At 36.3% G+C, this 27330-nt stretch overlaps 1 protein-coding gene across 5 annotated transcripts in view; it reads right to left on the bottom strand.

The window, feature by feature from the left end:
• The window catches only part of ZCCHC7 (zinc finger CCHC-type containing 7), a 227128-nt gene extending 200798 nt beyond the window's left edge, over positions 1 to 26330 (bottom strand). For 2 of the 5 annotated variants that reach the window (XM_046679695.1, XM_046679732.1), the window contains exons 1-2: positions 26228 to 26322; positions 20408 to 21038 (exon numbers count right to left, since the gene is read on the bottom strand). In XM_046679695.1, the coding sequence (XP_046535651.1) occupies positions 20408 to 21017 (610 nt within the window). In that variant the 5' untranslated portion in view covers positions 21018 to 21038; positions 26228 to 26322. The other 3 variants (XM_046679705.1, XM_046679722.1, XM_046679715.1) reach the window with 3 other exon arrangements.
• Between the last annotated feature and the right edge of the window lie 1000 nt (positions 26331 to 27330).

Here is a 27330-nt window from a genome sequence, read left to right as displayed (position 1 = left end):
TATAATTTTTCATAAAACCTAAATAGCTAAGTCAAAAAGTAAAATGAAAGGTAACTTTTACAATGTCAGCTTTAATATCAAAAACTTTCAAGTAAAATTAAGTATAAAAGGATCATTTTAGGTAGAAAAAAGGTTTACTCTGAGAAACAGACCTGAGGTATTCTAGAAATTTCTTTCTGATTTCAGCGGGGGAAAAAAAGTAAAGAAACAGATAAATAATCGTGTCTTTATAAATTCCAATGCTTCAGTGATTCGCAGAAAAGGAAAAAAACCTGCTCAGAAACACTATGTTAAAACTTATTAAACAGGGAAAATAACTTCTCAAGCCCTGTACACACATTGGAATGTTAAAAAGAAAAAAATCATAAAACAAACACATAGAAGTTAAATGTTATGCATTAACATAGTGATTGTTAAGAAATCTAAAGGGGGAAATTATGGTTGTACACTTAAAAATAACTCCTCTTTCCACACTACACTCCACTAAAAAGATTTGTATACATATGTGATGCAATGTCTTCTAGATATTATTCAATGTCTGATGGAAAACTACGCTTTTCTGTTCCGGTACTGTAACACAGCTGTTCCTGGCACACATTTATTATTTGCCCTCTTTTGTCATACAATCTGATTGACCTGCAGAACATATCAAGGGCAATTACTGTCACCATACAAAAGAACAATGGGTTAAAACAATATCCTTAGAGCAGAAGCAGAATTACAATTTAAATGATATTTCAGATTTAATATATCCAAACAGTTTAAGTTAAATGCAAAAAAGATTTAGGTGCTTTCAAATATAAACAGTTAGGGGTGATTTTGTGTATCGGCCTTCAAAATATTTAGCACTTGGTTTACCTTTCTACATTAGACCCTACAAATTCAGTACTTTAAAGAGAGCAATGAGAAAGTACAATGCTCTCCTGTACAGGTGTCCCAAAGCTCGTCTTCCTCTCCATCCCCCTTCTCCAACCTGATTAAAAACAGAAAAAGAGCCCAACTGAGAATCCCACGGCCACACACCGGGCATCACTGCAGTCCCAGTGATCCTCCTTCCTCAGGAGCATCCATTTCTAAAACCTTAGTGACACTCTGTCACATTCCCGTGAAAAGGAGAGGAAAAACTGCCATTAAAGGCTGCGTTCATTATAACCAGTGACTTCTTAAAAAATGTTTGCAGTCAAGCAGTGATGTATCATTGGGACTTTTTTCAGACCTTGAGTCTTTTAGCAGCTTCTTAATGTTTCAGGGAATTTCTGTGCACAAGAAATTATAGAAATGGGATTAAAAAAATAAGAAAGGCAAAAACAAAAGAGAACACAGCAACACTGAATTTATGTTTCCCATTTGCTGTTTCTGTCAAAGCAACTTAAATATATTTCTATATAAAGGCAACCTGGCACATGAACTATTAAGAACCTCAGAAGGTAATAAAACATCCTCAAAGTAGCATATACTACATGTGAACACCATGCGAAAAGAATCCATGTATAAACCAAAATTACTGCATGTATGACGTGAGCAAATAGTGTCGCCCTAGCCGCCTCTCCCTTATCAAAAGTCTTTTTCCCCGGTAAAAACAGCAGTTCCTAGGAATGCCCCATTCTAAAAACCCAACCAGACTTCAGAAAGAGGTAAAGAGCTGAAAGCCATCATCTAACTCTTACTTTGGGCAATTTTGTTTGTTTGTTTGTTGGGGGGGCGGGGGGTGCATAGCTATTTTTATCCCTAACAAATTTCAAGAGGGAAAGAAATGGAAAAATACAGGAAAATATTCTTCAGTATTTTTCCCCCAAATTCTGCAATGTTTGAGATATTTGGTACATATATTCTTAAAGTTACCATGTTCAATTTACCCAATGTGAAATTCAAATTTCTTTAGAGAAGAACTATAAAGTACTTGTTTACTCCTTATGAGTTTCCCCCCAATTTATGAGACAAAATCCTATACCATAATTTACAAAGTAATGTAGGTTTAATTAACTTTAATGAAACTAAACTACAAATCTATTCCAAAACTATAAGCAGAAAATAAAATTGGACTCCAAAAGTAATCAATTACACCAAGGCTTTGACTACCATATAGGATGCTATTTAGAACTAGAGTGGAAGGCTTATAGCAGAAACCATTTTAACAGGTCTAGTTTATGTTCAGAATACATTTAGGAATTTCACCTTCCATTTAATAAATTCACAGTTCATTGCTGTTTAAAATCACAGCAGATCTACCCATTCAGCGCACTGTCACCAATATAAATCCTAAATGGTGGCGATTTACAAAAGGCTCAAAGAATTCTGGGCCTTACAGTGAACTCTCAGCTACCTTTCTGAACTGCCTTGTCTCCAGAAAAAAATTTAATCCCAAAATGGATCCTCTTGCTACTTTTGAGCCACCTACTTCTTGCCATCAATTTGAATGTGGTCCAGAGTACAAAATATTAGCCTAAGCGTTTGTTTCTCAAACTTAAGAAATGTAGGAACTCCTTTAAAATAGAAAAGTTTTCTTGAACATCAAATCAGTACACAAATCCCAAACTGAGAAACACTGACTTAAGAAATCAAAGTCTCATTCTATAACAAATATCTTTCAACTGTGAATTATTGCTGCAAAATGTTGTCTTTATAATTTGTACAGTATCTTTTTTAAATACCAAAATAAAAATACAAATTTTAACAATTATAGAACTCAAAGACCATCCCCTCGAAATGGACCCTATGAGTCTGAGGAACCTAGACTGAAAAACACCCTCCTATTCAAAACGGAAACGAGTCTGCTGCCCCCCTAATCACATGACATAGTCTATCTCCCTCACATACCTCTACCCCTCATGAAAGCAGTGTCTTTCCTGTTCTGCACCCCAATAGCTCTCTTATCCCACTCATCTCTTGTCTTTTCTCTTAAACTATAGGATCTTTGAGGTCAGGGTCCATGCCAGGTTCATCTCTGTATGGATCAGCACACCTTACACGGTGACTCACAAAAGGCTCTCATTATTTGTTGGCTGAATGAATGAATATGGAATATATCTCCTTGGCTATTATTTGTGGTCTCAGATTATTTATGTCTTTGCTCCCAACCAGTATCACAGATAATCAAAAGTTTATGGACTTTTCAATTTCTACAACATGCCTATACAGTTGAAAAAACAATAACAACAGAGGCAAGTCTAGCCTTCTCTTTTCCTCCTCAATATGAGGAATCAATTACTGATAGTTTAAAGTTATCAGGTAAAAGCAAATAAAAGATACAGATATAAATATCATTACCTTCAGTGCTCTTACAAAGCATCTTTATAGAAGAGAGGTAAAAATTCCTTTATAATCAAACTCTGATATGTTACAACGTATTAAAACTTAGCTGATATCTAGGGGCCGGCCGGTGGCACAGCGGTTAAGTGCGCCGGTTTGGATCCAGGGTGCGGACACAGCACCGCTTGGCAAGCCATGCTGTGATAGGCATCCCACATATAAAGTAGAGGAAGTTGGGCACGGATGTTAGCTCAGGACCAGTCTTCCTCAGCAAAAAGAGGAGGATTGGCAGCAGATGTTAGCTCAGGGCTAATCTTCCTCAAAAAAAAAAAAAAAAAGCAAGCTGATACCTAGTAGTGATCTTAAAACAATGTTTTTAAGTGGTCAATAAGCGTGGCTGAACCAATAAAATCATAGTATATAAAAGATATTTTATGGATCTTTAATAGATCTTTAAGCACCTTTCATGCAAAATGAAATAAAACTCGTCAAATACAGTAAGTTAACACAAAATAGCACCTTCTTTTTCTTTCAAAAGCCACAAAAGTTTGGTTGGCATTAAAAAGCCATTAAAAAAATCAATTTTAAGTTACTGTATACTCCAATATGGATGGTGCCTCAGATACTAATAGAAAGCACTCTATGAGTCATTTTAATTCTACCATGATTGTCATGCCTTTTACCAAAGAAAGTCATTTGCATTATAGGAAATGTAAAAGCCCAAAAGGTTAAAGTTTTGGATAAAAAATTTAGCTAGCAGACTCAAAAACCAGATCTCTATTCACTCTTCACTCAACTTCATTTATCTTCTTGGAATTTAGATGTTTGTGAGGGTTTTTTCCCCCCAACTTTGTGTCTTAATTTTTATGGAATAAATAAGATACAACTATATCTCTACATTAGACAATATTAGACACTTTCATAAAAGTTTTATTTTTTTGTGCTATATTTGTTAGGTTTCACCTGGTTAGACAGAAAAACAAAGTATGAAATATAAGTAGTTTTTATGAGAGAAAACATTTTTCAGTTATATTACATCCATTATCCCTAGAACTGTATTTATAAAGAAAGAATATTCTGCAGCGGCCTTGAGATGAAACAGTATTACTTTAAGTTCCCAAAGTTCCAGTGAACTGTTTTTAAAATAGCACAATTTGAAGGTGTTTGGGTAGCAATTATAAGGAACGGGACTAAACATTATTAATGATGTGTTTATTTACTAAATTGATATATATGATTCAACTGCTTACAATAGTTACTAATACATTAAAGATGCTAAAGAAACAGAAGTCCTAATGAATTATCTTTAGGATAGCCTGTCCTTCCTACAGTTATTTGAATGTTAATTTCTGGACCTACTCTAGATACCTAAAGTCAAGTTCAACTTTAAGTTAATAGAGAAATCACAAATAGCTGATGCTATGAACTACATTTTCAAAATAGTAGGTCAATCAATACAATTATTCACTAATTTTAAATTATTTAAAATTTCACCATCAGAGTACTTGATTCTCAGATTTCCAACTTGATATCTACTTCTTTCAGCTCCCTCTGAAGTCAAATACAAAGTAATAAGAGGAGAAATTAATTTTTATTCTAAAATCTGCCCTTTTCCATATCACAAAGCCATTATACTAAAGACTTCCCTCTTATTTTCCAAAGATGTTTTGGGAATGATGAGTAACAAAAATTGCATTTCTCTCTCAAAAGAAACTACTTTCCTATTTGATGAACAGCAAATCACCAGAGAAAGTTACTACTGATTTACTTCCTGTTAATGAGCAATCCTCTAGCAACTTACTACAGCTGCCACCCATTTTCAGCTTTAAGAGCAGGGGCGGACTGACTGCTGGACGATGATAACACAGGTGCAATTTGATAATATGGTCACACAGCCATATGGTAATATTATCAGAAATAAGCTTTCATTTGGAGGATCTAAATCCTTTCCAAATTATAACTAAAGAGAAAAGTAAGAAAAATAATATGCATATATACTTAATAGAAATGTGTTTCTCAGAAAATTGGATACACAAATACTAAAAAGCAAGGGCTGTAAATTCCCTATACCCGAAACCAATTTGAGGGAAAAACCTATATGTCAGAATCTATATGCTTCATAATTATTTGGATCATAAAATCTTGAATAACCAATTCCATAATAAAGTAATCTAGGTGCCAAAAAACTTTGGCAGTAAGCAAAGGACTTAGTACAAGAGTACAGTATCTAAACACGGTGCAGCCAACAATGTGAGATAAATCAAGCAACTCTTCTAAAAGAATATGCTAAAATAGCGATTGCACTTATTTAAATTAATATTTATCATTTTTAAAGTGTCAAAAAAACCTCAATGTCCAGCCTGAATTGGCCTACCGGCATTTTTATTTAAAGGAGAACGCATGTGAAAATTTGTGTTACACACTTCAACAACAGGGTATAAGACCTACTGTCCCAAATAAGGATCTACTAACAAAGTAATTTTTCTATTTTAATTCTGGGTTCTATTCCTCGCTTCTAACTGAAATCAGCACCTCCAATCCAATTTATAAGAACAATTTTTGTCCAAAATTTTACTGAAATATCTCAGTATTTTAAATGAGGAATGTTACTCATTGAAACACTTTAAGATTTTTTTTTGAGTCAAGGACTAAAAAACCCACCAATTTAATAAGCAACTTAAAAAGTTAGGCACACTCCTCTTCTCTGAACTCATACAACTTTGCATTTTTACTTACTTGGCATAAATAATCAACTTTCAGGTTGCTTCCCTATTTAAATTAAGGCTTATTTACATCTGACAATTCTCTTTATTGTAGAATTCTTATGTTTGTTTTTAATAGCTCAATCTATATTTATAATCTAGAAAATGGAAGAGCTTTTTAATTTCGGAGATGTTCTGGTGTATGTGCCTCCCAAACAATAATTACACATTCAGAGCAAACTGAACAGAATTTTTAGAAGTACATGTAAGAATCTGAAGCAGACTTTTAAAAACATAAAAGTATTATTTGATATAATAAAGACATCCTATTTTCAAGACTAAAGAAAAATACAACAGGAAAAGGAAAACTTTAAACAATTTACTCAACTTCAGCATTTTCCATGCAAATTTTCAATGTGGTCCATTTTTCAATCAAGGTCTACATATCTGAAAAGTTGACTACTTATTAAAATTCTCAATGAATTTAAAAGCACTGCTATAAAACTTTTCTTCGGTCTATTCAGCCCCTTAACTAATCAAACAATGAAACAAATATTACAAGACGAAGGCTGACAAAAAATCATAATGAACCTCTCAGATGAGAAACTAATTGGTACTAAGTACACAATGGCTTACATTTAATCCTGTTAATAACCACACAAAAAAAGAAATAAAAGACTCACTTTTCAGTCATCTCTCTGGACCACTGGGCTAAAATAACAGCATGACTAAATCTGACATTGACCCCGTGGCCCTGCTAGGAGTTAAAAGAATTCCTTTGAGTCTTCTGAGGCCTGTTTTCAACTGCTCCGGAAGGGGTGGGCTAGTCATACACACTTGTTAGCCTTCTTTACAGTAAGAAGTCAAATTAGAAATGGTCATATACACTGCAATATACACTAGCTCTTACTTTAGACTCGACGTCTGCACCTTACAACAGCACAAGAAGAACAATTTAATAGTAAGAGCTGATAAAATATCATAGATGGATGAAATGTAATTAGAACAGTAAGAAGGTATCCAAGCAATACACATTCCTGGAAATAAATTTTTAAAACAAATAATAAGAATACGTCTAAATTAACAAGAAAGACTGAAATTGAGACAAAGTACCAAGTATCATTAAATTTTAAAAAAGAAAAATATCACATACAAATTTTTCTACATTTATCACAAAACAGTTTTCAGCAAGCCTACTGAATTAAAATAAACCTAATCTTTTTATGAAGTTTTGTAGGCTTTTGTGACTTGAACTCACGAATAACATACAATATCAAAATGATATAAATCTGCCTAAAAGCAGTTTACTTTTTCTCTTTCATCCTTTTCAAAACAGTTCATGACTTCCAACAAAGAAGATACTAACATCTCCTACCTTCCTCTCTAACTAGCGATTTAAAATAATTATGGATATGGATTTACTATACTTGACAAGATTTCTCTAGTTCTAATATTAGTACTTTTAAATTAAGTATATTTTCTTAGATTAAAAAAATCCCAGGCCTTACTCCTAGTTCATGAAGTCTAATCACTGAAAATAAAGAAAATAAAGAAAAAACCACTAGCATATTTCACGTATTTGCCTCAGGTTTTTGCAATTTACAAAAAGCATGACTCCAGTTAGTTTACATCAATATTTAAAATTAAAAGGTCTACGTTTTCTACATCCTGAAAGCCAAGAGATGTCCTTACAAAACTAAGAAACAAAATTATTACACAGCAAGACACACTTTATTTTGTCTGTACAGCAGAACATCAAAATTAATTTTACATAATTGTTTTTCTGCACTCTTATAGATCTTTTGTAATTTTAGCTTGTCATATAATAAAATCAAACAAATATCATAGCCAAAGAACTATTACTTAACCGAACACAATAATTTAATTGAACATTAGCAATTAGCCTCAAGGCACTGTGTTGTTAATTTTTTAAAGGCTTAAATTAATTTAGAATAAAGACCAGAGGTAAAATTTTAATACTTATCACAATCAAACTTTGTGAAATATGTCAAAGTTTAAGCGAACTCTTACAAACAGAAAGTTGCAGCACTGTATGTGTTGAAAATCTACAATGGCATATAAATCCCCACCTGTCAGGTGGCAACATCTTGGGAAGGAGGCTTTCTTTCCCTCAGTTATTGCTCTGTTCTCACTCCCCGTCTTCTCTCATATCACAGAACATTATTTTTCAGGAAATACCAACAATCAACTAGAACAGCAAAACATAAAAACACCTCAAACTTACCAAGCAGTAAGAGAACTGCAAATATTTCACAAACAACCCCTATTTAAAGCTCCAATTCAGAGCTTTCTTTTCTAAACAGAAAACTCTAAAGTGAAACAGTGTCCACACCGCTCAATGTGATTTCACCCTCATCGGCTTACCTTCACAGCATTTTCTGGCCTAAAACATATCAAGAATAAGAGTATTTCCATTATTCTTTAATAGTTACTATACATGTTTAGCCATTCAGCTTTAAAGGAATCTTCCACTCACTGCCAAAAGAAAAAAGACAGAGGGAGAACAAAAAAGAAATCCTACAAAACGAGTTTCAAATAAAGACTGGAAAAGGCATCAAGCCATCACGACCTTTAAAAAAAAAAAGTTGTCTGACGATTGTCTCTGAAGTTTTTTAATAGCATGAAAGCACTTCACCAGTTTGTTCTTTCCTTAATAAATTTCAAGTTCGGCTCTATAGTGCTCTCCTACTAAAGCCACATACAATAAAATCTGTGCTATGAGCTTTAAGAACTAACAACATTTTACATGAACATTTGGCTGGTAAATGTGCTAACAAGAATTTCGTGTTATTTTTAAAGCTGTATACTTTCACAGTTGGATCATTTTTCATATCACAGATTACACCCTGATTTCATGTGAATACTAGAAATAAATATATTTTAGAAGTTATTTGTGTTTCTTACTTACACATAAACATTAAATATAAACTTATAAAATACCTTTTAAAATATATACTAATCAGAATTAGGGAGAACAATTTCACAAACTTATGAAGCCTCTATAACTATGATAAAAGTAGAAATTAAAAAATTATTTTAATTGCCATGGGCAAACAATAGCTAATTAGACTATCAGGATACATTTTCTTCTTAGTTTGAAACTTTCCCTGTTTTTAAAAGAAATTGCTTCTTGAAAAATTTGATAGAAATCAAAATGTGAAATCTAATAACTAGAAAATAACAGTTAAAGAAAACAAAAATTCAGTAATGCTATTTGTTTCTTGGTAATAACAAATTCTATAAATCACTTTTATCTTCTAGAAGCACTAAAATCTACAATTAGCAGACACAGAAAGAATGCTTGCCCTTACTCCAATTCCCAAAGTACTCAGACATCCAGAAAGAGAATTTCAGATACCTCACTGCCATCGTGTATAATCAATTAAACAAACAAAAAAACCTAAAGTTAGGCATATAAAAATTAATCCTTTTTCATCCTATTTATCAACATTAGAAAGTTATTTTAGCCTATTAGTTAATAGTATATCACATCATTTTCACAGTATATTAAGAAATTATTACAATTTTTTAAATGCTAAAATGGATCTTTTTATTATTTTATGTTAATTTAATGAATCCAAAATTCAGTTAAATAATGCTACGGTATGATGGCACCCTTACAAAAGAATTGTAAAACAGAAATAATTTTGATAATGTTAATTTGATATTTCAAAGTCTTCAGACATTAACGAAAAAATATTTGAGGGAGATGTCAGGTCTAGAGGCCTATTTTCCCCTTACAACAGTAATGAATTACTCAATATTTCAGTTGCCACAGCACTTCTCCAAGGTTAACATTCAAAGCTGTTTCATAAAAGAAAAATTTTCACATTTGAAAAATAAGCATGTTTTGCAGGAACACACAAACTTAAAATCTTTTCAAGCTAAAAATGCATGTCCCCAATCAAAAGTATATTCATATGCCTATTTGAACATACACACAACCATGGACAAAAAAACCTGAATGTAAGAGAAATCATATAGCAAGTTACAACTGATTTCTTATAAATATCTTTTGAATATACAATAATATTTAAATTAAAAATTTACAACAGTCCTACTTACTGCTAATTAGTATTTCTAGGATTTACTTAGTTCAACTATAACATAACATTTTTATTCCAACAGTAGAGCAACCATGAATAGAAAATTTCGGGCTTAATAATTTTCTATCAATTTCATGCATATGGCTAACATATCTTTTGAGCTTCTCAATGGCTCAAAAATTAAATTGCTACTGTTATTAAGAAAACAAAACCAAGAACAAAATTAGTTTTCCCCTGCTAGTCCCCATGGATATAAATCCACACAATAATTCTTCCCAATCTGCAAAATGAAACAAAATAACACACAAATAGATGGGCTAAGGAAGAAAGATCAAAACAAAGAAACAAGTAAAAAAAAGAAATCCTCTTTCCCTTTAGCAATCAACAAAATAACAAAAAAGAAAAAGTGGAAAAGTCACCCAGAATATATGACCATGTAAGCATGGGCACTCTTGCAGAAAACCAAGTCTGCAACCCAAAGCCATGGGAAATTTAAATTAGAGCAAAAGGCCACAACAGGAGGGAAATCTGTGTAGATAAAAATGACTGCCGGGGTTGCAGGTATACTACTAAAGATCTTTTGAGATTTCCAAACAAACTTTATTAGTTTTATTGATTTTAAAAAGTAATAAATAATAACCATATCATTATGCCATAAAGATGATTAAGTTTTTCCCCTTAAACCAAAATATACATATGCATATGATATATCTAAAGGAAGAAAAGGATTCCCATTGCTTAATATTGAGAATTAGCAGATCAGAAATTTGCTTCACAACTCTATCTCCTTCTATATTTAAATAATGTTAAAGCAATTAAAAAATCTAATGAAGAAGGAACAATCAGAGATCAACGCTTCGCTGCTGATGTTAGCCTGGGTGGTGGCACGGTCCCACCGCTGAACACACCTCCTCCACCACTACCTCACGAGGAACCACATCCCAAAGTGAGTTTAACCCAAACAGCTTGAAAATCAGATGATCTGTGGTACAACCACTACATTTCATCTGATAATCAAGGAAATTTCTCAAACTAGAAGATCTCAGAAGAATAAAGGGACTTACACAACCACCAAAACAGTCATGGTATGAAGAACCATACAAAGATTCCACAACTGAGGACCTCATGGAGTTTTACCAGTAACTCACCCATCCAGAAACATTTAGGGGGAATACTGTGAACCTTTCTAAGGAAGTATTTCATACACATGAAAACCAACCACACTAGATTAAAATAACACATTTACAGCAATATTTAATATAACTAAGTTATATTTATTCTCCCATAAAATTTATATCATTTTTAAGGCAAACCAAAAAAGCTGGAGTAGATATAGGGTATAGAATGAAGAGTAAAATACTAATTATATGGGAGTGAGGTATTTTTTCAAGTACTTATTACAAGAACAATGAAATTTTATTGGCAATTAAAATCCTCTTTAAAAGAGCAAAGTAATAACGCTACTTCTAAATAAAACCACAAACAAAAGTTCATTTTTGCTTAAACCAGGCCATTTAACACTAAAAGATGGCTAGTACAATATAAGGAGTAACTTACAGGATTAATGAGGTTGCATGCCTTTTCTTTAAATAAAACCTCCTTTCTTCAGTTAAATTTATTTCCCATTTTCTTCTCTATCCTGAATTCCTCTCACATGACTTTTCAAAGCATAATTTTTGAGTTACTTTAACAATCATTTATCAGCCATAACCAATCTATTTCCTACATCTTCAGAATTTCTCATTCACTACAAATATGGAAAGAGTATCGAAAAGTTTTCTAGAAACTGGGGCTTTCCCTCCCTAGAGCAGATAATTCTGTTACAGGCGCTTTTGAGTTACAAAGCAAGATGAGTTGTGACCTACACACTTCAAAGGAATTGCCAATAAAAACACCTTCTCTCAATAAGTAGCTCTATATAGCCATTCTTTCATCTGGAGGTAATTATGTCAACTACATATTTAGACAAAAGCAGGGGGGGAGAGTACAAATTATTTTCCCATTATAGAATTATGCTGTCTTCCCTTAAAATGTAGTTGCAAAAGATGAGGATAGGAGCAGATCCTATCAACTCTACTGCTAATTTTCAAAACTATGACAAAAGCTGAAATTCTAAGGTAAAAATGTCATAGAAATAAAAGTTACACATTTAGCACACAAGATCCACTTTTAAATAATCTATTATTACATTACATTTATATTTGAATCCGAATCTCTATTACAAAAATCATTTTTACGCCCAGAATTACATCTCTTTCCAGAGCTAATGCCATCAGATCAAGATTCAAAAACTAAAAAAGTCAAATCTACTCCTTTAGATATTCTTATGTACATCTGTATAATTTTAAAAGAAAATGTGACCTCACACATGGTGGATGCTCAATTAAAATATTTCTTTATTATCAGCAGAATCAACAACAATCTAGAAAGTAACTCAAAATGCCAAAAACTTAACCATCAGAATAACTTTAATTTATAACAAAATAAAGATAAACAATGACTGAGAGATTAAAAACTTTTAGCTGAAAAACTTCCATTAAGTCAACACTTTTACTCCATTAAGTGTTAACTAAGACAGTGTTAGCAAGAGATTAGTAAATTACTTTGAAATTAAGTATAAATTTAGCAAAATCTTAACAGGATCTCTTACTTAGAGACATTACTTATCTGAATAGCCTTTACTCTTACAAGGAAAAAGAGTAAATGTTCTCCATTCTGTACTGCTTTTGAAAAATGTTTTACAGTCTAATCATACACAGGTCACATCAAACTTACCTCTGACCATAAAAACATACTGTCTATAAGTTAAACTTATCTTCTTAGACAAGTGATTACTGTATGCAATAGATTATTTTTATAGCAAGCAAAAGCTGTAAGAAAATTACTTTTAAGCACTCAGACATCAGGATTCAAGTTCCTATGACAAGCAGATAAGAATGAAGATGTTACACACCAAATTTTATGCTTCTCCATTCCAAAAAAAATATGTAAACCTGTAGATGAGTAAATAATATTTTAATGGCAACTAAACTAAGTCATTAGTTCAATAAACACATATCATGGTATTTTCTTATTAAACAGTTTCCAACAAAGTTAGTATCTCTTTTATGAAAATCAAATCAGTTTCTAAAAGAAATGTCAAAATAAAAAAAAGTAAAATTTAATTCTCTTCCTAGGTATTTATCACTGTTGAAAAGGAAAGCTACTGTAAATGAATTTAGACTAAAAGTCATAAATTGACTTTGGAAGAATGCATACCTAAGTTGCTGATCAACAGTGAAATCACAGAAATTAGTGACATACAATATCAACATTTCAAAACGTTATTAAAATCCAACCCAAAGCTGCCTTAGCATTTCTGGGATTTCTAATGAGATTTTCAGTCTGCTGAACAATGGCCATAAAAGGCTTTCAAACTTCACTCCATTCACAAGTAAAGTTGAAATTGAACATTTTTATTTCTTCTTTCCCTATGACAACTTCACCGTGGAACAGTGAATAACACAACTCAAGTCAGTATGCTAATTAGAAATTAAATAAAAAGATGCCCTTACAATAGTTAAGTGTAAGGTGACATGCTACAAGTAGAGACACAGCTCAAAAGCAGCTTTAGGAATTGTGTAGTACAGGCTCACAAAAGCTGCAAACATCAGGGAGGGAGCTCCTTGATGCTCTTGGTCTCTGGAACTCTAGAATGTGGCCGTTTTTCAATTCTAACGCAGAAATTAAACTCTACATCAGTGAGAAGTACGTCAAATGGCAACTCATTCTTATGACCTATTAGGCCATAAGATCTCTGAAGAAGAGATCTTAATTTCAATATACTGAAATTAAGCTGACTGGTCATCTGATGGGTGAAAGGGTGAAAAAATACCACCTTAAAGATTTGAGGAGTACTGAAAGCAAAGTTTATTAATGTTTCCAAACTAACAGAACGTGTTCCTGTCCTACATTAAAAGATGGTAGGGAAGAACACAAGCTATGAGGAGTCAAAGTTAAGACACGCTCTACTTTGAACAGCCCTGCATAAAATACACACTTTAAATAGCCAGCCATGTCCTTTGACTAACTTACAGCGCCTGGTCCCTTTGAGAGAATTTTTCTATCTGCCATGAAATTGCATAAAATATCCAATTTTTTCTTTAAAGGGAAAGAAAAAGGAGATATATAAGCAAGAAATACGTAGAAAACACTGGAACAAAATAACGACCAAGGAATCATCCAACAGCATTCTGAACATATACACAACATAAATACCCTTTCTCATTTAGGCTGAACTGGCTTCCAAAAAGGCATGCTATTACAATGTTTAATCATATTAAACAGCCATATATTGAACTATTAATTAAACATTAATGGTACCATACAGCTTTAAGTGTCTATTAGGGTTTTCGGCTTCTATTCTTCCTCCTTGCATTTAACCTGAACTTTAAATCCTATCCATTCTTCAAGACTCAGTTCAAAGGGCTCCTTTTCAATTCAGCCTTGCACTTGGCCTATCCACAGTAATCTTTTTTAAAAAGTCTATTACGTTCATCTGGAAATAGTTACATCCTGTGCTGGGGCATCTCTCCTATTTGTAGAAATGCATTTAACTCTGGTATTACACTGAACTTGCCGTATTTCTACACCGTCACCCATTTCAAGGTTTCAAAGGCAGGGACTACACAGCAATTCTTGAATCCCCAACACCTTAATGGTACACTCACTGGCTTGCACATTGTAAGCATCTAATTAATAACTGTTGGATTGATTTTAAGACTTCATATTTAAGTTTAACTAGTAGGTTATAAAATGTCACCAAACTAAATAAAAGTTACTTAAGGAAAATGCTATACTAGAGACATGTTCAAAAGCAATTTGGGTTCACAAAAAAACTTAACTTTTCATTCAAAAAAACCAAGAGGAAGCTATACGCCTGTGCTTGCCACAATGATCGTGAACCTACCTTGTAGTTGTAAGAGTTTTGTTAAAGTATTTTCCTATTACACTAATTTAGTCTATCCATTGTCTCATTTTAGCTTCATAACCTTAACGAAATAAAATTTACTATTTTACCAATAAAGAAATTAAGGTACCCAAAGTCACAGCTAGTCAACTGCGGCGCTGTAACAGACCTAATAACTAGCACTAATTGAGAACCTCCTATGTCCATTACCTCATTCAGAAGTAACCTTCAAACTGAGACCTGAGGTAGGTATCAGCCAGGCAAGGTAGAAACTGATCCAGACAGAAAAAAACAGCATATTTAAAGACCCAAATCAAATAAAATATGACATATTTCCAAAACTGAAATTCAAATAGGCAACCCACTCTACAGTTGAAGCTGGTTTATGGGACACTGAGTCCATTGTAAGATTCTATTTTTATATAATTTAAAGTTTCTACAACTACTCCTACAGCAAACAATATCATTTCCCTCTGCAGGAAAATAAGTTACTGATTATTCCTCTATAATTCCTATACCACTCACTATCTTTCCCCATCATTTGGCTGTCTCATACAATAACTCTTCCCAAACTCAAGATCCTTCGCAAAAATTAAAAGACATGCTGATTTCCTTCGGTGCAGCTTTTCTTCAAGCAGGAGATCTGTCTTTCTAATATATGAGATTTGGGGATAACGAAATAAAGTAAAGGGTGAGAATTTTAAAAGGAAAACAAATGACAGAGCAGGCATCGTTTATATAAAAAAGCCTTAGGAAAGGGTAAAGAAAGCGAAGGAAATGAAGCCTACACCTTAGAAATAACCTCCTACATCCTTCAGCAGAGACAGCTGAGAGCCATATGTAACAGGCACTGATGGCCTATGTTTTGGCATGAATTTATTATAAGCAGAACCCTCATCATGAAACTGCTGTGTACTGAAGAAGGCCAGGCCGAGCACATTACATGGACTGCAGGAAGCTAACAACTTCAAACCATAAAATCAGAAAAGTATTGAACATTTAGTGGAAGAACAGAAAGGAAAAAAATGCCCCTAGTTATGTACTATCTGCCTGGTTGCGTATTACCTCTAATTGTGTATTAAAGCAAGACAAATCAGTAAGCATCCCCCTGAAACTGAAGTACGGGGGAGAGCCTGAAGTTTCCACTGCACAAGAGCGGTGCTGCGCTCATCACTCCAAATTTAACAAGAGTACAGAGTCCTTCATCTGTTCATGGGCTACCTCAAATTCACTAATCCTATTTTCTATAGTGTGAAACTTTGAACCACGTCTAGCACCAGGATTTTAAGAGACTTAATTCCCATGGTTAAGAAGAGACTTTCATAAATTACTTATTATATTTTGTCTCTTCAGTACACACTAAGTCACTTAAGGCTAAAACTATGTCTTACCACTTTTAATCCCCTCGATGTAGTCTACATAGAGTAGATGCTCAATAAATGTTTGATCATTTAGCAATTAATTAAAAAAAAACTAATATATGTCAAGGAATTACTCTAATTATAAGGAGGCTTCTGAGTACAGAAAAGACCTGCCCTCAAGGAATTTATAGTCCCTTCTCTTATATTGATATTTTATTGATATTTTTAATATGCTATAGTTTGGGGGGTTTTGGGGGGGCAGTACACAAAATAGCTATTGCTGCTGTTTAACAGCCATCATTTCAAAGGTATGCCAGAATTTCCATAAACTTCCACTGACATGAAAAAATCTTCTCTGCAAAGACTATTATATAAACTGAACCAGCTCCATCCCTAGATCTATTTATGAATGGGATAATAATGATTAGAGAATAACAACACACTCAAATAGGCATCAGTACCGAATATATTGCTTATTAACTGGAAAGAAATAGGATTATGGCATTAGCAGATCAAGGAAATAAAACAGAGAATATACATTTGAATATTTGCAAGTTTATAAGAGTCAAGCAAGTTAATTTGCAGAATTGCAGAATCTGTTTCAATTTGGCTAGAACAAAAAAACAAATCCTAGAAGCAAAGAGTAGGGATAAATTTCAATATGGATAATAGGAACATACATTGAATGTCTAGAATCAAGAATTACTTGGAATTACTCAGTCCTTGTATCAAATATGTTTACTCATGTTGCAGAAAAAGTGGTATAAATTTATACACATACAGACACACTAAACTTTAAAGGAAGAGATACCTATAGGAATGAATCAGTTTCTTTAAAAACTATAAATGGATGAAAACATGTAAGGAAAATTTGATGCAAAAAAGCCATTCTAGAAAAACATAAGCCAACAAAAGCAACAAATACAAAACACAAAATACTAGGAGAAAAAAACTGTAAGAAATAACAAAGACCCTACCAATACATCAAATAGTAATGTGCAACATGACAAGTCATCGTAAAAAACAATGTCGTTAAGTTTAGCCCTCTTACATTACTGGTGGGAACACATGATGGTGCAGCCACTGTGGAAAATGGTTTGATAGTTCCTCAAAAAGCGACACACAGAAATACCAGTAATTCCATCCATACCAGTAAATCCATACACCTAACGGAGTATCCAAAACAGGTCTTCAAATAAATATCTGTACATGAATGTTCACAGCAGCACTATTCACAATAGCCAAAAGGTGGAAACAAACCAAATGTCCATCAACAGATGGATGTATAAACAAAATATGGCATAATAATACGCTGGAATATTATTCAGTCTTAAAAAGGAATGAAGTACTAATACATGCTACAACATGCATAAACCTCCAAAACATTATGCTAAGTGGAAGAAGCCAAACACAAAAGGTCACATATTAGATGATTCTATTTACATGAAATATCCAGAATAGGTAAATCCATAGAGCAAGAAAGCAGATTAGTGGTTGCCTGTGTCTGGGGGTGGAGGGGTGGAGGGAAGGAGGAGTGACTGTTCAACGGGTGCAGGATTTCCTTTGGATGTGATGAAAATGTTTTGGAACTAGATAGAGGTGATGGTTCTACAACATTGTGAGTGCACTAAATGCCACCAAATTGAATACTTTAAAATGGTTAATTTTATGTTAATTTCACCTCAACAAAAATAAATAAATAATATATCCTCCCTGCAAAAATTCAGTTCAAGAATAGCTATTCTTCTTTTATTGTTTATAACATAAAATACTAAAATTGTTTTCCAGAGATTTCTTTATCTGATTACCAACCTTCTTTTCTTCATTCCTTTAAGATACACATGACTAAATCCATCATTCCCTTTCTTCTAGCCATTTCCCTATGACTCAGTTACCCTTACCCTATCCTCACTACCCCTCATCAATCCCTTTCCTTTTGCCCTGAGAAACCCTAGTTCTACTGTGAGTCACCTCTCAGTTAACCTACCTTTCTGTCTGTGGAAAGATAAGCTTTCTTTTCAATCTATCATGCTTTTCAGTATGTTAAATCTGAAATGACAAGAAGCTACCCAACTGGAAATATTCAGCAAAGGAAACCTGAATTCAAGAAAAGTGGCTGATCATCATGGACACGTTAGTGTTTCATGAAACACCAGGTATGATGTCAGGAGAAGGCAAATTAGAGAAGGAAGAATAGGCTAATGCTTCTTTTGACCTTCTGTAACGTTATGCCTAACCCTGGATCATTTGGATGATTTGTCATCTTGCTCCAGGCTACCAATTATTACCGGAGAAAGTTATAAAATCCTTCAAAGTGAGTTCATTATAAGTTCGTATTGTTTCAATTTTGATTTAATACTACTAAGCAATCCTTTTCTTCTCTTATTGTTGATTCGTTAGCACAATGATTTCCAACCTATGAGTTTCAGACTCCTGGGGAGCTGCAGAATCAGTTACCACAATGGGTACCCAGAGACGCGCATTATAAAACTGTCTCCCACATATATACGTTAATAGTTTTCAAATGTGTAGACAATGTTGTGGTTAATAAAATACAAAGTCATGTAAGAGAATACTGAATAGGAGCGTTTTGGTAACATGCATTTTCTCAATTAACTAATATTAAAAATATAACCAGTCATGTGGGGGTCCACAAACTCCTTTGAAGTAAAAGAAGCTGTCATGGTCAAAACATCCTTTCTATATTCTAAGCTTCTAGGTATCCTTTGCCCACTTCCACTTTCATTTTCCCAAGAAAATCAAACATTCTCATATATTTTCTACTTCAATCCATCTGAATTTATTCTTTCTTCTCTATATATATTTGATAATTTAGCAATTAATGGTGTGTCTCTTCCCTTTTAAGACTAACTCAGACATATATATCTGATCCCATTTCTTCTTCAAAAAGGAGAGATTTTCCTTCTACCTAAAAACCTCCCGTATTCTGACAAAACTTTACTTGATTCTGCTCTATGTTCCAGCTGCTCTTCTATTTCTTTTTTTCCTTTTGCTGTAAATTCTCAGGATTGGCATACTACAGCCTGAGTCAGCCACCTGTTTTTGTAAATAAGATTTTGTTGGAATAGCCATCCCATTTCTTTAGGTATTGTGGCTGCTTTCCCACAACAGGGGCAAAGATAAGTAGTTAGGAGATCCTATCCCTAGGAAACCTAAAACATTTCCTATCTGGCTCCTTAAAAAAAGTTTGTCAATCTCTGGGGCTCCAAAGCAGGAACTATATTCAATATCGTCATTTCCTCTGAGTACAAGTGGGTGCTATTAAAGGTTCTGGAGCAGCAGTAAAGTACCATGAGTAAAGGGGCATTTCAAGACCACTAGTTTAACAAGTGTGCAGGGAGGATATAAAAGATCATTCAGGAAACTACTGCAAGAGATTAGGCATTAAGGGAGACAAATGAAAGGGACTTTTTAGCGGAATAAGCATCAAGACTAGATGACCATTTGTAACAGAGGAGACAAAGCTAACACCAAAATTTCAATCCTCGATGATGTGGCTCAGAATTTGCATTCTATCCTACGGTCTACTGTAGACTTATAGCTCTTCACAGTTTTCTACCTTACTGGCAGTGGAGTTCCTAAAATCTTAATACTGATTCCATACTTTTCTGTGTACCAGGCACTCCCCATGGTTGCTACCTGGCTAACTCCTAGGTAAGCAAATCTCTTAGGAAAAGGCAGTCCCAACGGAATTGGCCAAATGAGAGCAGAGGACCAATGTCAGAGATGGATGGAGTACTCACCTGTGGTACCAAGCAGAGAGAAGGAAACTAAGATTTCAGGTCCAGAACTGGCTCTAGCCAAACAGGAAGAAGCAGCTATGAATTTGCTTATAGCAGAAGCAGAGTGTCTTTGATATTCAGACATACTCTGTCTGATGTTCAGACAGACAACCACTAGAGTAGGCAGTGGTAAGAGAGTCCCATGAGAAACAAGCCAAAAACCAAGACCAAAAGGTGAGGAATTAAATGGAGCAGACCCTATTGCTCTCGTCTAGGAAAAACAGTCTTCCTTATTAAAGATGACACTATTTTTCAAAATGGCCAATATGATACTAACCTTCATTAACAGACTTTTCACATCCCACAAGATTGAGAAGGATATCATCATCTTTATCATCAACTTCACATCCCAGCAGCATCCAACTTTCCACATTATCGCTTTCAGAAATGGTGCTCTCTTCCTCTTCACTTGAACTGACCTCTATTATCATGACCTCTCGGATCGTACCAGACCTCTCTTTGGGTTTAGGCTTCTCAATATCCCTCTTGCATTTCTTATCAGCCAATTCATTAGAATGAAGAGAAGCAGGAGGACTGTGGGTCTTTTCTTTCGCTTGGACTCTAAAGTTCTTTCTTGTACATCTATAAATACTGTCTTCGTCAGACAAAGTGATGACCTCTGACCCATCTGATAGCTGGATGACCTCACTATCTGAAAGGATAATTAAGTTCTTCTGATTTGGTTTACTACTGGATGATTCAGAATTCCCAGAGTTCTTCTCTTCATGTTCTTCCTCCCTGGTGACATTCCTAAGATCTTGGGCATAATGAACTTGGCTGTAGAGCTGAAATTCCACCTCACTATCAACACTCAGTTCACTAGATGACTCTTCACGATAAAGGTCATCTTCATACGCTTCTATAGTTTCATAACCACCAAACATCATGGAAAGTCAGTAACCTTGATGCTGTAAAAGAGAAAGTAATATAAAGAATGTATTTTAAAAGCTCAGATCGTGCCTATTTAGTGCATAATGATATCACTCTTAGAACTAACTTCTGTGAAGGCATGCCTTTTCTCAATGACATATTAAAATACTTTTTCCTCTTAGAGTACCTTTTTTCAAGGATTTCTAAATCCTGTTATAACCTACTCTAATAATGCCCACCCCTCTCAAGTGGAAATTACTACCAACAAATTGACTTATAGTTATTAACAGATCTGTCATATTCTGCAGGTATGTTGGAAAGGAAAAACAGGTTGAGATCCACTGCTTCAGACACCAAAGACTTTTTCTCCAAAATGTTAAAAATGGCAAAAATATTTTAGGTCATTCTTGCTATCCCATCCATTCTTCACCTGTTCTCTGGTTCTGGTTCTGAATCTCATCTTTTCAGGTATACATTCTCACATAGGAATACCACTTCAACTATGACTAAAATCCCCAACAGGTAACAATTATCATATTTACTGTTTTGGTGTAAATTTTTATTCTCAATTAAAAAATTAACCTCATGGCCTTCTGATCCTTAACCAAAAGAACACATAAAAATATCTGATAAACGTTGTTTACTTCCATGCTAGCTATAAAGATGTGTATGAAATACAAAGTTACTAAGGACCTATAATTGAGGCAAACTCTTAGCTTTGGGAGCACTTTACTCTCCTACTGTGAGCATATTAAACCTACTCATCCTTCAACTCAGCTTAAATATCACTTCCTCGGGGCAGCTTTCCCTGACCCACCAGACCAAACTGTGTCCCCTTTATAGGCTCCCATAGCACTTTACATTTCAAAACACCACTTTTCTAATTATGAAGTCGGTATAAATCTCCCACAAGCACAGATCACACACCCCAGGGGGAGAGGAACTATATGCACTTTGTTAAACAATGGATCCCCAAAGCCAAGCAGAGTAACTAGTATTCAGCAGGACCTCGATAAATGTCTGCTGAATGAATGAATGAATAAATGAACAATATCATCCGGCATTTGTTCTTCAGCCCTGATAAATCTAATGTGCCTAAAATATGAAAAGAACAATGGGATGAATTTTGCAGTTGTCTCCAACTATTCTGACTACTCTCATAACATCAACCAAACATCTACATGATAGATGTTTTAATTAGTTATTAATGCAATGTTGATCAAAATGAGCGCTCTGGAAAAATAACTCATGTTTGTTCAAAAATCAGGGACAGCCTAGAGAACAATAACAATGACAATTTATTCCTTCTACTCCCCTTTAGCTATAAAGATATAATTTAGAAAAACTAGTCATTTTCTTTTCTTTTTTGAGGAAGATTAGCCCTGAGCTAACATCTGCTGCCAATCCTCCTCTTTTCGATGAGGAAGACTGGCCCATGGAGGTTAGCATCCATGCCCATCTTCCTCCACTTTGTCTGTGGGACACCTACCACAGCACAGCATGCCAAGTGGTGCCACGTCCACACCCGGGATCCGAACCAGTGAACCCCGGGCCGCTGAAGAGGAACATGTGCATTTAACCGCTGCACCACCGGGCCGGCCCCTAGCCATTTTCTTAGTTTACCAATTCTCTGCCCAAAAATTCAGGATGTTCTGATGGTAGTTTTGGTGACAGAACCAGCTTACTCCAAGAATCAAATGAATAAGAGCCAAAAGTGCCCCACACTCATGTTGGAGTTTTTGTTTTACATTAATAAAGAAACAAACTTTTGTTGTATACCTTAAACCTACACAATGTTTTATGTCAGTTATACCTCCATAAAGCCAGGGGAAAAAAGATGATTAAGTTCTGAGTTAACAATACTGTATTGTATACTTGTTGAAATCTGTTAAGAGAGTAGACGTTAAACATTCTCAGTGGGGCTGGCCCAGTGGTGTAGTGGTTAAGTCTGCGTGCTCCACTTCAGCAGCCCAGGGTTTGCAGGCCCAGATCCTGGGTATGGACCTATACAACGCTCAGCAAGCCATGCTGTGGCGGCATCCCACATACAAAATAGATGAAGACTGGCACAGACGTTAGCTCAGTGACAATCTTCCTCAAGCAAAAAAAAAGGAAATTTGTGAGGTGATGGATGTGTGAACTAATCTTAATGTGGTAATAATTTCACAATGTACATATATCAAATTATTATGTTGTACACCTTAAACTGAGTGTTATTTGTCAATTATTCTCAATAAAGCTGGAGGAAAAAAAGAAACCAACTTTCAATGCCTTTTTTCTTCTGAAAGGTACACTATACCTGTTCCCTGACACCATCTCTCAGGTTGCTGTGCGCTGTTGTCATACAAGTTGAATGTGGCTGTCTGAATAAAAATGCTCATAGCATTTCTCAGTTCATATTGAAATGTTAGCCTCAGAGGAATTCAAATAAAAGACGAATCCTTTCCTTTTTATTTAATAGGTAAATTAATTCTAAAAAGTCGAAGGAATTATGCTGCCTTCAAAATCCTCACTGGATCCATCCTGAGGATCCAGTGTGGACTTAAGATAAAACATAATTCCGGTGCAGCACAGAAAAAATTAAAGAGCTAAATTACAGAGTTACGAATTTGAACTACTCTTGGAGCCATCCCAAAGGAAAGGGATTAAGAACAGAGCCATAGGCACACCTGAGAATGTATGCCAAAAATAAACTACAGAAATATAATAAAAACTGACTTCCATGGGTCTAAGGGTTTATCTCTTTCCCTGAAATGTAGAAAAATGAATTTAACAATTTAGCCCCTATAGCCTTTTAAGAGGATTTTGTACTTTCTGTACCTGAAAATTGTGCTCAGCGTAACTTGTTCTTCTATTTATGTAGTTTATGTATGCCAGGGCTAAGGTTTGCCTGGGGCTGTTTTGGTTTATGTTACCACTTTAATTACATTCGAAGGCATTTACTTTTTTTTTAAAGAGTATACTCGGAGGATGAATATGAAATAAATAAATACATGTATGTCTTGATTCAGAAGACTTTCTCAGCTTTTTGATCACTGCACACAATTCTCAAGCTTATCTAACTAGATAACACAAGGTGCCTATGAGAGTCACAGAATTTTAAATCTAGACGAGATCTTTCCGATTATCACACACAACCTCCTCAATTTACATACAAGGAAACTGAGGTCCAAAGAGCTAAGGAGGCCTTTCCAAGGTTACGTGTAACTGGTTAAGACTAGGACTGGATTCCTGTTTCCTTGATTATCAGCCAAGTGCTCACTAAGATTTTTTTTTTTTAATTTTAAAAATAATAAAGGAAAGTTTAAAAACCTTCCTTCAAAGCTATATTTGCATTGGTTGCAACACCTAAATTTACCTCCCAAATATCCATTTTACTTCCCAGCAGAGTATAAAAATCTCTGAGAGGCATTTTATTTGGAAGGAAAAGCACACATCTGAACTGTCAGTTTACCATCCAAAAGCCCCCCAAGTTGGTACTCAAAGATTACAGCAATCCCATGACCAAAAAAATGGTTTACATAAGAACCTAAAAGGTCAGTTTGGGAATGAAACTTATCTAAAGAATTCAAATGGCTTAACAAATATAAAACAGCTATAGAGAATAACCACAAAGGCTCTCACCATTCAAAAGTGGGAGCAGTACTCATTTCTTGAATTTTTTCAAACTAGACTACTTAAGGCTTATTTAAGCTTTCAAAATTTACTATACAATTTTTAAGCCAATATTTCTGCTCTAACAGTCTACCAACTAGTCATTCCAGACCTTTTGTCTATTTCCTTTCAAAGAACTTTTAGCCTAGATGTTTCTTCTTGATGACCTAGGTATCCATCTCAAGGAGATTTATATCAAATTCACAGCCTGATTTTAAACCCAGTTTTCATTGGAAAGTGATTAATAAACAGCTTATTTTCAACCTAAAATTTCCTGGTGAGCTATCCTGACAGTGACAGATTTGACCACTATTAAGACGACTCTAGCGTTAAAATTTCTATCCATTCTCCAAACGTTACTTTGACTTTGAAGCAAATCTGATTGGGGCAGAGAATCCAAATGTGTGAACAAAAAAAGAGGAAGACAGAATACAAGATGTTGGTAGGAGAAAATTCTGCTAAATTTATTCAGACTAGTCCAGCTGTTCTCGGGATATATCAAGTCTTTTTGACAACTAATTCTATCTCAAAGCACTTCCTCCGCCTTTCCCTCAGCCCCTTTTCCTTTTGCCACAAAGCATCCTACCCTTCTGTCTAACGTACAATCCTTACATTTCTTCCTCGGTTCGTTCCCTGCCGTAAGATTCTCCTGAAAGCAGCAACGCTGAACTTTCCAAAAGCCTAATACTACACACAGCCCACTTAAGTCTTTGGAGGTGACAGCCTAGGTATTCAAAACACAGAGTCAAGAGTTTTGGAAGGACCCTGAGAGAGTCATTAAGTTGAACGCTCTCATTTTACACAAAGAGAAACCGGCTCTGAGTAGCTTATTTATTCACTGAGCCTAAAAGAGCTCCCCATTGAACCCTGTAATGTGGAACGAAGGTAGATCCAGCCTAAAGCAGCGACGTCTGGGGCAGCAGCGACGTCTGGGGCAGCAGCGACGTCTGGGGCAGCAGCGACGTCTGGGGCAGCGGCGCCGGGAAGCCCGGCCTGCTGCGGGCGGCCAGCCGTCCCCTCCGCCGGCGGCTCTCCGAGCCGGGGGTCAGCTGCCGGCTCCCGGGGCGGGGGGCGAACACAGCCCAAGGCCCCGCTTCCCGCGGGGGAAGGAGCGCACCTCCCGGGATTCTCCGCCACGCTGCAACTGCGGCTGCGGCTGCCGACCGCGCAGGGGGAGGCGGCCCAGGGCAGCTCGGTCCTCACGGGCCGGGCTCTCTCTCGCCCGGCAGGCCCTCCGCGTTAAGGGACTGACTGCTTCCCTACGAGACAGGGACTCTTGGGCATGAGGGAGGCAGACAGGCAGAGAGGCCACCCGCGGCGCGGGCGCCCGGCCCTTTCCAAAGCGCGGCGTCAGGCCTCCGCCGGGCAGGGAGGAGGACACGCCAGCCGGCCAGCCGAGCCGCGTGAGCCGAGCGCGACTGAGGGGCCGCGAGCCGCGCCCCGCCACAAGGGGACAGACGGGGACGCGGAGGCCGGCGAGCGAACACGCGCTCGTTCAACAGCCCAGCGGACGAGGCGGAGGGCGGGCAGGGGTCCCCGGCTGCGGGCGGCCCGGGGTCCGTCACACACATACTCACTGCCGCGGCTGCGACCAAGAAGCACCAACCAGGAACCAAAACGCGTAGAGGGACGGGGAGGGGCGACGACGAATGAGCTAAGGAAGCCGCGTCCGCGCGGCCCGGGAGGAGGGAAGGCACTTCCGGGGAAAACACAGCTCCCGGGAGTCGTCTTCCGTCCCCGCCCACCCTCCGGACCTTCTGTGCGCATGCGTAATAACTGTTAACCCGTTCTCTTCCTTGCTGATAATCTTTTGGTTTGCCTTCCTTGCTTTGCTCCTTCCCTTTTCATGATTTCTTTCAGAGGTACCTCTGCTGCACCTGTGATGGGGGACGCTTTGCTTGAATTACTTGCATGGGAGAGATTGTATTTACCGAGCAAAACCAGAGAGAGTTCGCACCCTTCTGTGCCCGCGAGAAAAACTACCTCTCCCATGATGCCCCTGGGCAGGTTTCAGGACCGGGTCCGCCTCCTCCTCCCCCGACCTCGGGTGCTCTCCTTGAGCCACGTGGCGCCGGAGACCTGCCGAGGCCCAGTTACGAGACGAGGGCTAGCGCGGCAGGCAGTTTGATAAGTGGACTGGGGAACGCCAGCGAGGGAGAAGCCTCTTTGAGAGCCCCCTGGCTTCTAGCTTCTTCTCCCTTGCGCTAGTTAACCGTAAGCAGCTCCCTTCCACCTCTAGGTTGAAGTCGAACTTCCTTCACACTGGGACACTTTCGGCTCTCTTTTTCTAGAATACAAGGGAGCAGATTTAACTCTGTAAACCTTAAAGAGCTGCACTCTTGCTAAAGATTGAAGTTAATACTGGTCCATTGGAAGCCTCTGGAGGCTACAGCTCCTGTTGGGAGCTTCTGGCTTCAGTTCCTTTTCTCACACTTTATTTTAATACTTAGTAATAATACACCCATCTGTACAGCTTTGCAAATAACCAAGCACTGTATGAATTAGTTGGCCCTTGGCAACTGTCCTGAAAAATAAGCTTGACGTTGATTCTTTTTGTCAACATTTATTGAACATCTGTTAAGAGGAAGGCAGTGCTAGCAACTGCGGATATAGAGGTAAATTTTTTAAAGTCTCTGGTCTCATCGAGCTCAAAGTCTAGCTGGGAAAACAGAATAC

This window comes from Equus quagga, chromosome 1 (assembly GCF_021613505.1).
Source record: "Equus quagga isolate Etosha38 chromosome 1, UCLA_HA_Equagga_1.0, whole genome shotgun sequence".
In the NCBI taxonomy this organism is placed as follows: Eukaryota; Metazoa; Chordata; class Mammalia; order Perissodactyla; family Equidae; genus Equus; species Equus quagga.
The sequence above is the reverse complement of the archived record's forward strand: the minus strand, read 5'-3'. Positions and strand labels throughout refer to the sequence as shown.